The sequence below is a fragment of the Physeter macrocephalus genome, chromosome 14 (assembly GCF_002837175.3).
Source record: "Physeter macrocephalus isolate SW-GA chromosome 14, ASM283717v5, whole genome shotgun sequence".
Lineage (NCBI taxonomy): Eukaryota > Metazoa > Chordata > Mammalia > Artiodactyla > Physeteridae > Physeter > Physeter macrocephalus.
This window is the reverse complement of record NC_041227.1, coordinates 14,427,841-14,439,991: the sequence shown is the minus strand read 5'-3', so window position 1 is coordinate 14,439,991 and position 12,151 is coordinate 14,427,841. Positions and strand designations below refer to the sequence as shown.

Below are 12,151 nucleotides of genomic sequence, written 5' to 3'. Positions count from 1 at the left end.
AATGTACTGAGTGTTTATTCTGGGCCTATTCATGTTCAAAACACTAGGTTCTACAACAAGGGCCTACTGTATAGCACAGGGAACTCTGCTCAATACTCTGTGGCAACCTAAATGGGAAAAGAATTCGAAAAAGAATAGATACATGTATATGTATAACTGAACCACTTTACTGGACACCTGAAACTAAGACAACATTGTTAATCAACTATAATCCAATATAAAATAAAAAAAAAATTTTAGGACTTTCCTGCTGGCGCAGTGGTTAAGAATCTGCCTGCTGATGCAGGGAACACAGATTTGAGCCCTGGTCTGGGAAGATCCCACATGCCGCGGAGCAACTAAACCCGTTTGCCACAACTACTGAGCCTGAGCTCTAAAGCTCGCAAGCCACAACTACTGAAGCCCGCAAGCCTACAGCCCGTGCTCCGCAACAAGAGAAGCCACCACAATGAGAAGCCTGTGCACCGCAAGGAAGAGCAGCCCCCGCTTGCCGCAACTAGAGAAAGCCGGCACGCAGCAGTGAAGACCCAACGCAGCCAAAAATAAATAAACTTAAAAAATTAAAAAATAAATAAAAAATAAAAACAACCTTAAAAAAAAAAAAAAGAAAGCCAGTGACAGGAAGTCAGCATGTGACAAGTCTTGGTCTAATGAAGAAGCAGGAATTTCCAGACAGAGGCCATCTACCTTGGTGTTATTTGGAGTCCCTCATTCTGAGCACAGGATTGGTCCTAGAACAGAAGTGTGGCTGAGGCAGAGGTAGGGCACCATGACCATCACTGAGAAGTGATAAGGGAAGGAGGGACAAAAACCCATTTGGAGCCTTACCCAGCCTTCTCCAAGAAGTTAGATGAAAGAATGGGCCAAAAACATCATTCATCCCAGGCCCCAAAGACATAAATTTCATATCACCTGCTTGTAAAGTGAAACCCTTGGATGAGGCTGGAAATTAATCAAGACAGAATGGGATAGAACAACCAGAAGTTCTGGGATTTCATTTATTTTTAAGAAAATTTAGAGAAAAATTCAGTCTTATTTGGGGGCCTGGGAACCATTTGGACATTTACAGACTTGGTCCTTAGCTTATGTCTCCACTAAAAATATGATCTTCATCCCCTTTGAGCTCACCACTCCTCTCTACCTTCAACTCCATACTAAAATATTATATCCACACTAATAGCAGAAGATTCCCTCATGTCCTCTGGCGAGAACTTAGGCACTCAACTCCTCTTAACTTTTATTTCTGACACTCACTTGCTAGGGGACATTGAGTCAGCATCTTCACTTCTCTGGGCCATATGATCTCTATCTGTAATTTGAGGAAATGGGATTGATGGGCCCTCAGAGTCCTTCCACCTAAGTATTTCAGCGTTCCACTCCCCCGGGCTGAGTTTGGGAGAATGCAAGTAGTAGAATAAGAGGGGCAATAGTGCTTAAGACATCTTGGTTGTTCGTTAGAAATTCTGTTCCCTAGTCTCTTTGTGGGATCTAGTGAGATTGTGAAGTTGGTGGGAAAGGATTCTGTAGCGTAAGTGCCTGACATTAAGCTTTTGATTGCTGAGGCATCCATTTCAAAGACATCCCTCTTGAATGAACACATTGCCAGCTGTTTGACACAGCTACTAGCAAGAAAGCTAGACAAGGAGCCAGGCTGTCCCCATCTATGAAGTTTCCCTTTTAGAAATCCCTGAGTAACTGAACTCGTGTACATGTCCCTGTGTCCTTGTCTTTTGAAGTAAAATGTTGACTCAAGAGTTAATGATTGGGAAATGCGAAGATGTAGAAACAAAGAATAACTGTTGGGCTGGGGAACTGGTAACAATTTAGACTATAATTCTGCCACATAGCAGAATCACCAAACTCCCAGTTCCCTAAAAGATATAAATAAAGGCCTGACACACATTCCTAAGTTGTTTTTATAGGGAGCAGACCCCCTCCAGATGACAACTGCTGACCACAAGAACATAGACCCTAGGCTGGTTGAAACCAGAAGATTGTTGATGCTTGAAATTTCACCTTGAGGCCAACCAATCCCAGAATTGTCCACAAGCTGATCACACCCTGCTCCTTGAACACTGTAAAACTCCTCACTAGCCCCTCCAGGGTGGGTCACATAGTCTTGAGGGCATTAGCTCACTGTGGCCCCCTTTGCCTGGCAAAGCAATAAAATCTACTCTTTTCTACTTCACCCCAAACTCTCTTTTATTTATTTATTTATTTGGTTGCACGGTGTCTTAGTTGTAGCACATGGGCTCCTTAGTTGCAGTTCTCCCACTCCTTAGTTGTGGCAGGTGGGGTCCTTAGTTGTGGCATGTGAACTCTTAGTTGCAGCATGCATGTGGGATCGAGTTCCCCAACAAGGGATTGAACCTGGGCCCCCTGTATTGGGAGCGTGGAGTCTTATCCACTGCGCCACCAGGGGCGTCCCGCAAAATTCTTGTCTCTGAGTTTCTATTTGGCACTGGTGAACAGAAGCCGAGTATCGGCAAAAAAACCTAGATCAGCGGTCCCCAACCTTTTTGGCAGCAGGGGCCGGTTTTGTGGAAGACAAGTTTTCCACAGACGGACGGTGGGCGGGCGATGAGGATGGTTCAGGCAGTAATGCTGGGGAGAGCTGGGAAGCGGCAGGTGAAGCTTTGCTCGCGCTCGCTCTCCTCTCACCTCCTGCTGTGCGGCCCAGTTTTTAACAGACTGTGGACTGGTACCGGTCCCCAGGGGTTGGGGACCCCTGAAGATGACTAACCACTTGAGTGACCCTGTTTCTCCCTTCCATGCCCTCATTCCCGCTTTCATGCTTTAAATTCACCAATAAAGAGTGAACCCTTGAAACCCTAGACACTCTACATTGAACACTAATAAAGGCAGAGCCCCAGATTTACACTTTCTTCTCTCTCTGCTTGTGACCTTACTGTGTGGCCCTTGGGCCTGCCATGTACCCTCCAGGACTTGTGAGTAATAAATCTTGTTCTGCAAAGTTCTGTTAAAAAATAAAATTCAACTGAGTAAATTTGAAGATCGAATTGGCTTTATTAAATGATTGATGAATTGGGTAGCATCCCATTTTAATAACTAGAAGGCACTCTGAGGGGTTGTAAAAACGGAAGGTTTTTATAGGAAGAAGACTGTGGCAAGGGAGCTATTAGCAAGAGAAAAGAAAGGATTACTTTTAGGTCAGGATGTACTTTTTGGAGGGAAGAGAACCAAGGGTCTTATCATGCAGTTTGCTTCTTCTGCGGGGGCAGGGGGAGAATGGGGAAGGCCCACGTGACAGATTACCTTATTGGTACTGACCTGAGAATTCCAGACTGATTAATACTACATTTCTGGTGAAGGTCAAAACTGCAGTTGGGTTAGGTATTAAATCTAGGCTTGGTATCATGGGCTTTGGCATAAGTGATGCCATTTTGGGCCTGTGGTTCTTCTCTTTAACAGTTCCTTGAGGGTTTTGCAGAGATGGGTCCTGCAACCATCACCAGAACCACAAAGGCTGGTCCAGCCACAGCATTGCCCTGGTGGTGGTGGAAGGAAAGTCTGTGGGGCTCTGCATGAGTAAACATGGGCTGTGTGAGTGCCTCAGGCATTCCTAGCTAAGAATATTACTGTCAATAGGATGACACCCACATGAGAGATTCCGTAGGGACTCTATCTGTGATCCTAAATTTTGTGACCATAGAGTCAGTCACTGATGATAAGGCTGGTTTTTGTCTGACTTCTCCATCAGGTAAGACAGTTGGAGAATAAAGCTTTGCCCCAAAGTGCAGCATCTATTAGGGAAGGAAATAGGGACCCTACAGATGACATTTACTCTTTGAAGAATGTCTCTCCCTCAACCAGGACTGATTGGCTCGTGTCGTGGGTTCTGTGGCTGAAGGAAAGCTGCAAGTCCTCCAGCACTCTCTCACTCTCTCTTTCCCACAGCCCCTCGTCTAGTCCAGTTAGAAACCAGCACGTCTGCTGTGTTATTGACATTTATTGAGTTGTAGTCTCTCAGGCAAGTCTCCTCCCTTCACAGTTCCTCCTCAGACAACAGGGAGTTTGCACCAGATGGTAGACGCCCCCTACAAACTCTGACATTCTCTCCTGCTCTCAGAACAACACAAACTTGACAAACGCTATCTGCAAGCTCTGCTATCAGCCTGCTTCCTCCTCCCCACCTCACTCTGTGGAAATATCTTTACTCCTGGGTCTTCGTTAAAGAATATGAACGACCCAAAGAGAAAAGGGAGGGTGGGAGGCAAGTGTGGGAGAGGGAAAGAGACATAGGGACCATGGGAGACCCACAGAAACAAAGAGATACTAAGATATCAATAGGGACTTCCCTGGTGGCTCAGTGATTAAGAATCCACCTGCCAGTGCAGGGGACACAGGTTCAATCCCTGGTCCAGGAAGATCCCACATGCCACGGAGCAACTAAACCCGTGCACCACAACTACTGAGCCTGCGCTCTAGAGCCCGTGAGCCACAACTACTGAGCCCTCGTGCTACAACTACTGAAGCCCACGCGCCTAGAGCCCATGCTGCGCAAAAAGAGAAGCCACCACAAGAAGCCCACGCACCGCAACGAAGCGTAGCTCCTGCTCTCCTCAACTAGAGAAGGCCCTCATGCAGCAACAAAGACCCAACACAGCCATAAATAAATAAATAAATAAATTTATTTATTTATTTAAAAAATAAAAGATATCAATAGACACACATTGATCAAACCAACAAGAGTGGGTGTACCAGTTAAAATGGAAAATGGAGAATGAGGACATTCTACAACTCTCAAAGTTATCAAGATAAAGACCGCTCATGGTGACATTCACTCCTAAGGTAGCCTGGAAAGTGAGATAAGCTTTGCCCACTTTCCCGGGCTGACCAGAAAGCCCACCCCAGCTGAGGGGGCTAAGGATGAAGAGCCATCCAATAAGAGACCCTAGCCCAGGGCTGTGGGCTGTAGATGCCAGCTAGTCACATTGATGATCTCAGGAACTCAGTGTTCACATCAGGAAAGGAGGTGGCTGGCTTGACTCCAGCCCTCATATCCAAGATACTGACTGCTGAAGGACTAGGCTGGACAAAGGCAGCCAGACATTTTTACATTCTGGAACCACCAGACAAGATAGCTTTCCTTCAGAATGGAGTCTTCTGGACTTTTGAGCATCCTGGTGCTATCCATCTTTCTAGTGAATGTCCAGGGACGTGGTCTGACTGACTGGTTCTTTCCCAGTAAGTACTGGGGCCTCAGCCCTTGCCCTGGAGTGAAGGAATATTGCTGGGAGGAAGAAACAAGCACCTCAGGCTCAGGTTGCTTTCCACCACCTTAGCCCTGGTCCTGGGTTGGGAGTGGAGGGAGATATTTGGGATATTTCTTCCTATTTCCCTCTCTATGGAAGATCCCTTCCATGAATGCAAGACTCCAGACCTGGGGCAACCCCTACCTTTAGCCTCATTGAAATGGAAGGTCTTTCTTGGTGGAGAGGGGGAAGAATCACAGGATCTAGCATTTTGGGGTGGGGCTATAGGAATCTGGGAAGCCTAAGGGACCCTCCCTTCACCCCACAACAAAAATAGAATCAACTCCTGATTCTTTCAAATGTAGTCCTATAAAGTGTCCCTGCCTCCCCAGGGGTTCCTTGACTTTGGGCTAAAGGATAACATCCAGAAGTTCCTTTGAACTTAAGACAGAAATACTCCATGAATGTATAATAATAATGATAATTGCTACCATTTACTAAACATTCAGGAAGTAGGGATTTAAAGAGAGGGATCTGGAATCATACTTGGTGGGTCCAAATTTTGGTTTCACCCCTTAGTAGTCAGGTTACTTAAATTCCATGTGCTTCAGTTTCCTCATCTGCAAAATGGGGATATTAATAGAATTTACCTCGTTGAACAATTATGGGGATTAAATGAGATAATCCATTTAAAATGTTTAGAAGAGTGCTCGGCTTATGGCAGACACTTAACTATATATATAACTATAATGTTAGTTAATATTACTGCGCATCCGTGACAATGATTATAGCTTTACACACTTTGTCTTATTTCTTCCTCACCACTCTGTAAGGCAAAAATGATTTTTTACAAATGAAGAAAACAAAGTTCAGAGAGGGTACATGGTAAATCAAGAGTTAGAATTTAAAAACCCAACGGTCTGACCGCTAGGGTGCACAATATTTATCACTGCACAATAGCGCCCCCCAGAGGAACTCCCAAACACTGTCTCCTCGACCAGCCCCAAATGACCCCACTGGCTTAGACCAGTGGCTTTCAATGGGAGATTTTGCCTTCCAGGGGGACACTTACAGAGTCTGGAGACCTTTTTGGTTGTTACAAGTGGGGAGTGCTACTGGCATCTAGTGGGTGGAGGCCAGGGATGCTGCTAAATGTCCTACAATTCACAGGACAGCCTCCACCACCCATCAAATAATTATCCGGCCCAAACGCCTCTAGTGCCTAGGTTGAGAAATCCTGCCTTAGGGGGTGGGACTAGGTAGAGAGTGAGGGGTAGTCAGAAGGGAGGATGGTGCAGGCAGTGCTGGGAAATAAATGAAAGTCCCTGAGGAAAAGGACTCCTGGGGATGAGCAAAGTGAAAGCAAACTTCTCTGACTCCCCGGAATTGCCTTGGGTCTAGAGAAGGGTGGGTACTGTGACTTGTAAGACTCATGGTTATAAGTCCCTTCCCTAGAGAGATGCCCCAGAATCCAAGATAACTGTGAATTCAAAGAAAGGGATGAATGTTCAAAGGACAAAAAATGTCCAAGGCATGAGAAGTGTTGCTTCTTCAGCTGCGGAAGAAAATGCTTAAACCTCCAACAAGGTAAGGTTGAGAGTCTCAGAGTAACCAACCCCTCTACCCATACCCTCAACTTCTGTCCCTCTGCGCTGGCATTGTCCCTGGTTCACTAAGGGCTGGTCTCTGAGAAAGATTGCTGGACTTGGGAGACTTGAAATTCAGATTGATCACTGCCCCTAATATGATGTATGACGTTAGGGAGTATCTTCATCTTGTTTTGTTCAGTTTCCTTGAACAAAAGATAGGTGTAGGGGTCGGATTGAACCAGAGAGCCTCTTGGCTCCTTTTCACTCTTCTTATTTTTTTTCTTTTTCTTTTTTTTTTTTCACTCCTATGATTTTCTTAGTCCCCAGGGGGCCACTGCTGGCCCACCATATATCAACATTGTTGCCGCAAGTGATCATTGAGATATTTGTATTTCTAACAAATGCAAAAAATAGCTTTTTGCTCCGGATTGACTGCCTCTCTGCCTATACAAATCCAACTTAGCACTAGGAAAGCTTCCCTGACCACTCCAGACCAGAGGGTTTGTCCTTTGCTGATGCAATCTTAACTCCATGCCCATCTCCCTGGGCTCCAAAAAGACTATCAAAGATTATTTTTTAAATTGTAGTTATTTACAATGTTTCAGGTGTACGACAAATTTTTATATATATATATATATATATATATATATATATATAATCTTTTCCAGTTTCTTTTCTATTATAGGTCATTACAAGATATTGAATATAGTTATATATGTGCTATGCAGTAAGTCCTTGTTGTTTATCTATTTTATATACAGTAGGGTGTATCTGTGAATCCCAAACTCCTAATTTATCCCTCCCCCTCCTTTCCCTTTTGGTGACCATAAGTTTGTATTCTATGTCTGTGAATCTATTAAGACTATCAAAGATTTTTTATTCATCAGTTAAATATTTGTCGATTGTCTCTGAGACCCATAATAGGATTTGACGAGTGTGGTCAGGGAGGTTGAGGAAATCTTCTTTGAGAAAGCAGACCTGGAGGTGAGTTCAGAAGGTTGTAGCAAATTTAGGGAAAAAATGGGTGGAAGGGCTTTCCAGGCACAGGGAATGTACATGTACAAAGGCTCGATGGTAGGGCCTAGGGATGCCAGAAAACAAGAGCAAGTATGAGCATGGTGCAAGGAAAAATGATTCTTGGTAGCTAGGGTCTGATGGGCGAGGGTCTCACCTTGATCTTAAGATCAATGGACATTCATTGAGGCAGGTGGGGACATGGTGTGGCTTTCAGTATGCCTACAGAGCAGGAATGAAGTGGCTTAAAGGACTTCAGGATGAAAGAAGATGGTAGCTTGGACTAGATAGGTAGCTGAGGGGATGGAGAAGAGTAGGATATGTTTGAGAGGCATTTAGGAGGTGAAGTAAACAGGACTTGACAATGGAGCAGAGTGGACAGGCAGGAGGATAGTAAGTGGTTCATTTGCCTATCATTGAGGAATTCTGAATCCAGACTTCCTGAGTTCAAATCTTAGCTCCAGTTTGTACCAGCCTATTTATCTTGGGCAAATTAACAACTTTCCCTTGCGGTGCCTCATATAACAAAAAGACTAATGTTAAAGGTCATTTGAAAGATCAAATATGCTGATGCACGTGAAGTGCTCAGAGCAATGCCTGGCATGTAATAGCATGTGATACATATTAGCTCACATTATTCATCGTCCATGACTGGGAGCTCCTATATAACAGAGGCCGTGCCTTTCCTTTGTCTCTTTAAGCATCTAGCACATAGTAGGTGCTCAATGAATAACTTATTCAGTTCAGTCAGGATGTATTTTGTTTTATCCTCAAAATCCTATACTGTGTCCGACCACCTGCTGGGAATGGGGTTCCAAGATGAAATCAGACACAATCCCTGCTCACTAGAAGCTCACAACATCACAGATGAGACCAAAGATGTAAACAAATGAAAAACATGCACACAAGACTCAGAAGCATGGTGGAAAAATGCAGGGTCGATTTAGGCACTTGTGAGGGTGTGGTGTGTAGAATGGAGTCCGAGACACCACAGTGGAGTTGATGTCTGGGAAAGGTTTTGCAGGGAGAATAAGAGTGTCACTAATGAACAACAGAGGAGTGGCAGAGGAAAGGTGGAGCGAATGGTGTGGAGGTGTGGGTGGCATGGGGGGGTTGAAGGTTGTGGGAGCTTGTAGCTCAGAAGGGGACTGTGGTAGGGGAGGAGGCCGGAGCCCCAAATAGGAGCCCGATCATGAAGGGTCTGTGGGTCATGGAAGACTTGGTCATGAAGTCAAGGTCGTAGCTGTGTAATAACATGGTCAGCTTTGTCTCAGATCTACCAGGTCCTTCTCTCTGGTGGGCGGTATGAAGGATTGATTGGAGCAGCCAAGGATTGAGGCAGGAAGACCAGTTTGAAACTAACTCAACAGCCCAGGCATGAGCCACTGAGACTTAAGTAAAAGAGACGGGCAGACAGGTGAGCTATGAGAAGGTAAAAATCAGCAGGATTTAACTACTTAGCAGTGGCGATTGACCCTTGTGGAACTTAGAGTTTAGTAAGCACCTGTATTCGTTTGCTAGGGCTGCTGTAACAAAGCACCACAAACTGGGTGGCTTAAACAACAGAAATATATTGTCTCACAGTTCTGCAGGCTAGAAGTCCAAGGTCAAGTGTTGGTAAGGTTGGTTCTTTGTCAGGTGGTGAGGGAGAATCTGTTCCATGCCTCTCCCCTAACTTCGGGTAGTTTACTGGCAATCTTGGGCGTTCCCTACCTTGGAGATCTCTCTCTCTCTTTTGTAAAAAAAATTTATTTTATTTTTGGCTTGCGTTGGGTCTTCATTGCTGCGCGTGGGCTTTCTCTAGGTGTGGTGAGCTGGGGCCACTCTTCTTTGCCGTGCGTGGGCTTCTCATTGCGGTGGCTTCTCTTGTTGCAGAGCACGGACTCTAGGCTCATGGGCTTCAGTAGTTGTGGCTCACGGGCTCTAGAGCTCAGGCTCAGTAGTTGTGGTGCACGGGCTTAGCTGCTCCGCGGCATGTGGGATCTTCCTGGACCAGGGCTCGAACCGGTGTCCCCTGCATTGGCAGGTGGTTTCTTAATCACTGCACCACCAGGGAAGCCCTGGAGATCTCTATCTTCACGTTCACATGGTGTCCTCCCTGGGTTTGGGTGTCTGTGTCTGAATTTACCCTTTTTATTTTTTTATTATGTTTTAAAATTTTTACTGGAGTATAGTTGATTTACAATGTTGTGTTAATTTCTGGGGTACAGTAAAGTGAAACAGTTTTACATATACATATATCCACTATTTTTTAGCTTCTTTTTCCATATAGGTCATTACAGAATAGTGAGTAGAGTTCCCTGTGTTATACAGTAGGTCCTTATTAGTTATCTATTTGACTTTACCCTTTTTAAAGGACACCAGTCGTATTAGATTAGGGGCCCACCCCGTTCCAGTATGACCTCTTCTTAACTAATTACGTCTGCCATAATTCTACTTCCAAATAGGGTCCCATTCTGAGGCACTGAGGGTTAGGACTTCAACATATGAACTTGAGGGGGAGGAGGACTCAACCCATAACAGGACAGAAGCTAACTGCAGGGAAAAAAAGGGGCTTGACCATCTGAAAAACTACCCCCTGCCTTCCCTGCATGGACTTGCCCTTGACTCTGATCCCATATTCTCTTTCCTTGGCATGGTTTGGAGGGCAGAGTAAGTGGCTTATAATTTGGCATTTTCAAGGCACTCCGTATCTTTTATCCATTCAGGATGTATTTATTGAGCAGCTACTCTCCACCAGGCACTGTGCTAGGAGCTGCACATTCAGATACAATCAAGGAACTCACAACTTAGAGGGCCACAAGGGTGGTCTTACTTGCACCTCAGGACAGCCCTGTGCAACAAGCAGGGTGGGATTTTGCATTCCCATTTTACAGAAGGGGAAGTCAAGGACGAGACAGGTAACGTGGGAGGTTGATGTGCACACACCAAATTAGGAACAGAGCCATGAAACCGGAGGCTCCTTACTCTCAGGGGAGACACTGAGTCCAGTGACCAGAAGGGAAGGGGGAGACTGATGTTCCCTGGGGATGCAGACACCCAAACAGCTCCACTTTGGGGTTTCCCTGCAAATGTGCAAATACATCAGTGGAGCTGGGCTCCCGAGATGTGAAAAGGTGAAAGGAACCTGTTCAGTTTCATATGGACAATAAAGGTTGCTTTTTTTTTTTTTTTTTTTTTTTTTTTGGCATGGGCACTCTAAATTCTCAACTCTGGGGTCTCCCTGCAGACATATGCAGTATGCCCAAAGAACCTGGTCCCTGCCTGGCTTTTTTCCATCGTTGGTGGTATGATAAGACAAATAATACCTGCTCCAGCTCCATCTATGGCGGCTGCAAAGGAAACAATAACAACTTCCAATCCCAAGCCATATGCCAGAGCACCTGCCCCCCAAAAAGGTGAGTCCCAGGGGCTCTAGTCTCCCATCCTTGCCAGGGCCGCGCTGGGGGGTCCGGGTGTTGCTTGGTCCATTCTTGGATGGTTACATCCTTGACAGACGAGGTACTGACAGGACCAGCTCCGATCAGGAGGTAAGAATGCCCCTTGCAGAGAGTTGGACAGTGGCTTTCCAGGAACCGAGGTTGGGAAGGGACGTGGTTGTGAATAAAAGCTGGCAAGTATGAGGGGTGGGGGAGGATGCAGATGTGGTGAAATCCCAGAGGCCAGCTTCAGAGAGGTCACAGGACATCCAGCCTAGTGCCAGACAGGCTGACCAAGCACCCCTTCCAGGCCATCAGTTTCCTCTCACAATACTCTTCGCCAGCAGCTCACTTCCATCCACATCCCATTTTTCCTTTAAGGAGATTTAGAGCTTCCCAGAGCAAACCCACTTCCTTTTAATCTCCTGTGAAAAGATGTACAAACATCACTTCAAGATTAGTTCTGAAGATGAGCTGAGCCCAAGACGCTCAGCTGGTCCTGTCCTTCATTCTCAACAGGCTCTAATTTCTGAATGCATAAGGATACCTTGGAGCCACCACCAGGATTTGGCTCAGGACCCAAGCAAGGCTCTCTCTGTGTGCCTGATAAACACTCCAGGCTGGCTTCCACTCCTCCACTCCCAGTGTTCCAGCGCCTTAGCTCTTCCCCAGACTGAACCCTGGGATCTCTCTCCCCTTTCTCCATCTCAGCCTCTTTTTAGACATAATATCCTTCTGTTTTGATCCCATCTCTATGCTTCCTTCCTTTGTGTCCAACTTCTAGAACCCCTTGTTTGTACCTGTGTAGCTCCCATTTTCCCCAATAAAACACTCTGTTTAGTCCTGTGCCTCTGAGACTGAATAATTCACATCTGTTGGCACATCACACTTTGCAGAGAGTAACGGGTCATTG

At 45.6% G+C, this 12,151-nt stretch overlaps 2 protein-coding genes across 2 annotated transcripts in view; both read left to right on the top strand.

The window, feature by feature from the left end:
- WFDC8 (WAP four-disulfide core domain 8) overlaps positions 1-11,121 on the top strand; it is a 35,946-nt gene extending 24,825 nt beyond the window's left edge. Inside the window, exon 9 of the mRNA XM_055089858.1 lies at positions 11,049-11,121. The gene's annotated coding sequence lies outside the window, so the exon portion shown is untranslated. The remainder of the gene's footprint in view (positions 1-11,048) is intronic.
- LOC102984597 (eppin) lies at positions 5,118-12,107 on the top strand. The gene is made up of 4 exons (XM_055089859.1): positions 5,118-5,208; positions 6,672-6,801; positions 11,036-11,217; positions 11,758-12,107. The coding sequence occupies exons 1-4, from the start codon at positions 5,118-5,120 to the stop codon at positions 11,769-11,771; spliced, it is 417 nt and encodes a 138-aa protein (XP_054945834.1). The 3' UTR covers positions 11,772-12,107.
- Positions 12,108-12,151: the final 44 nt, after the last annotated feature.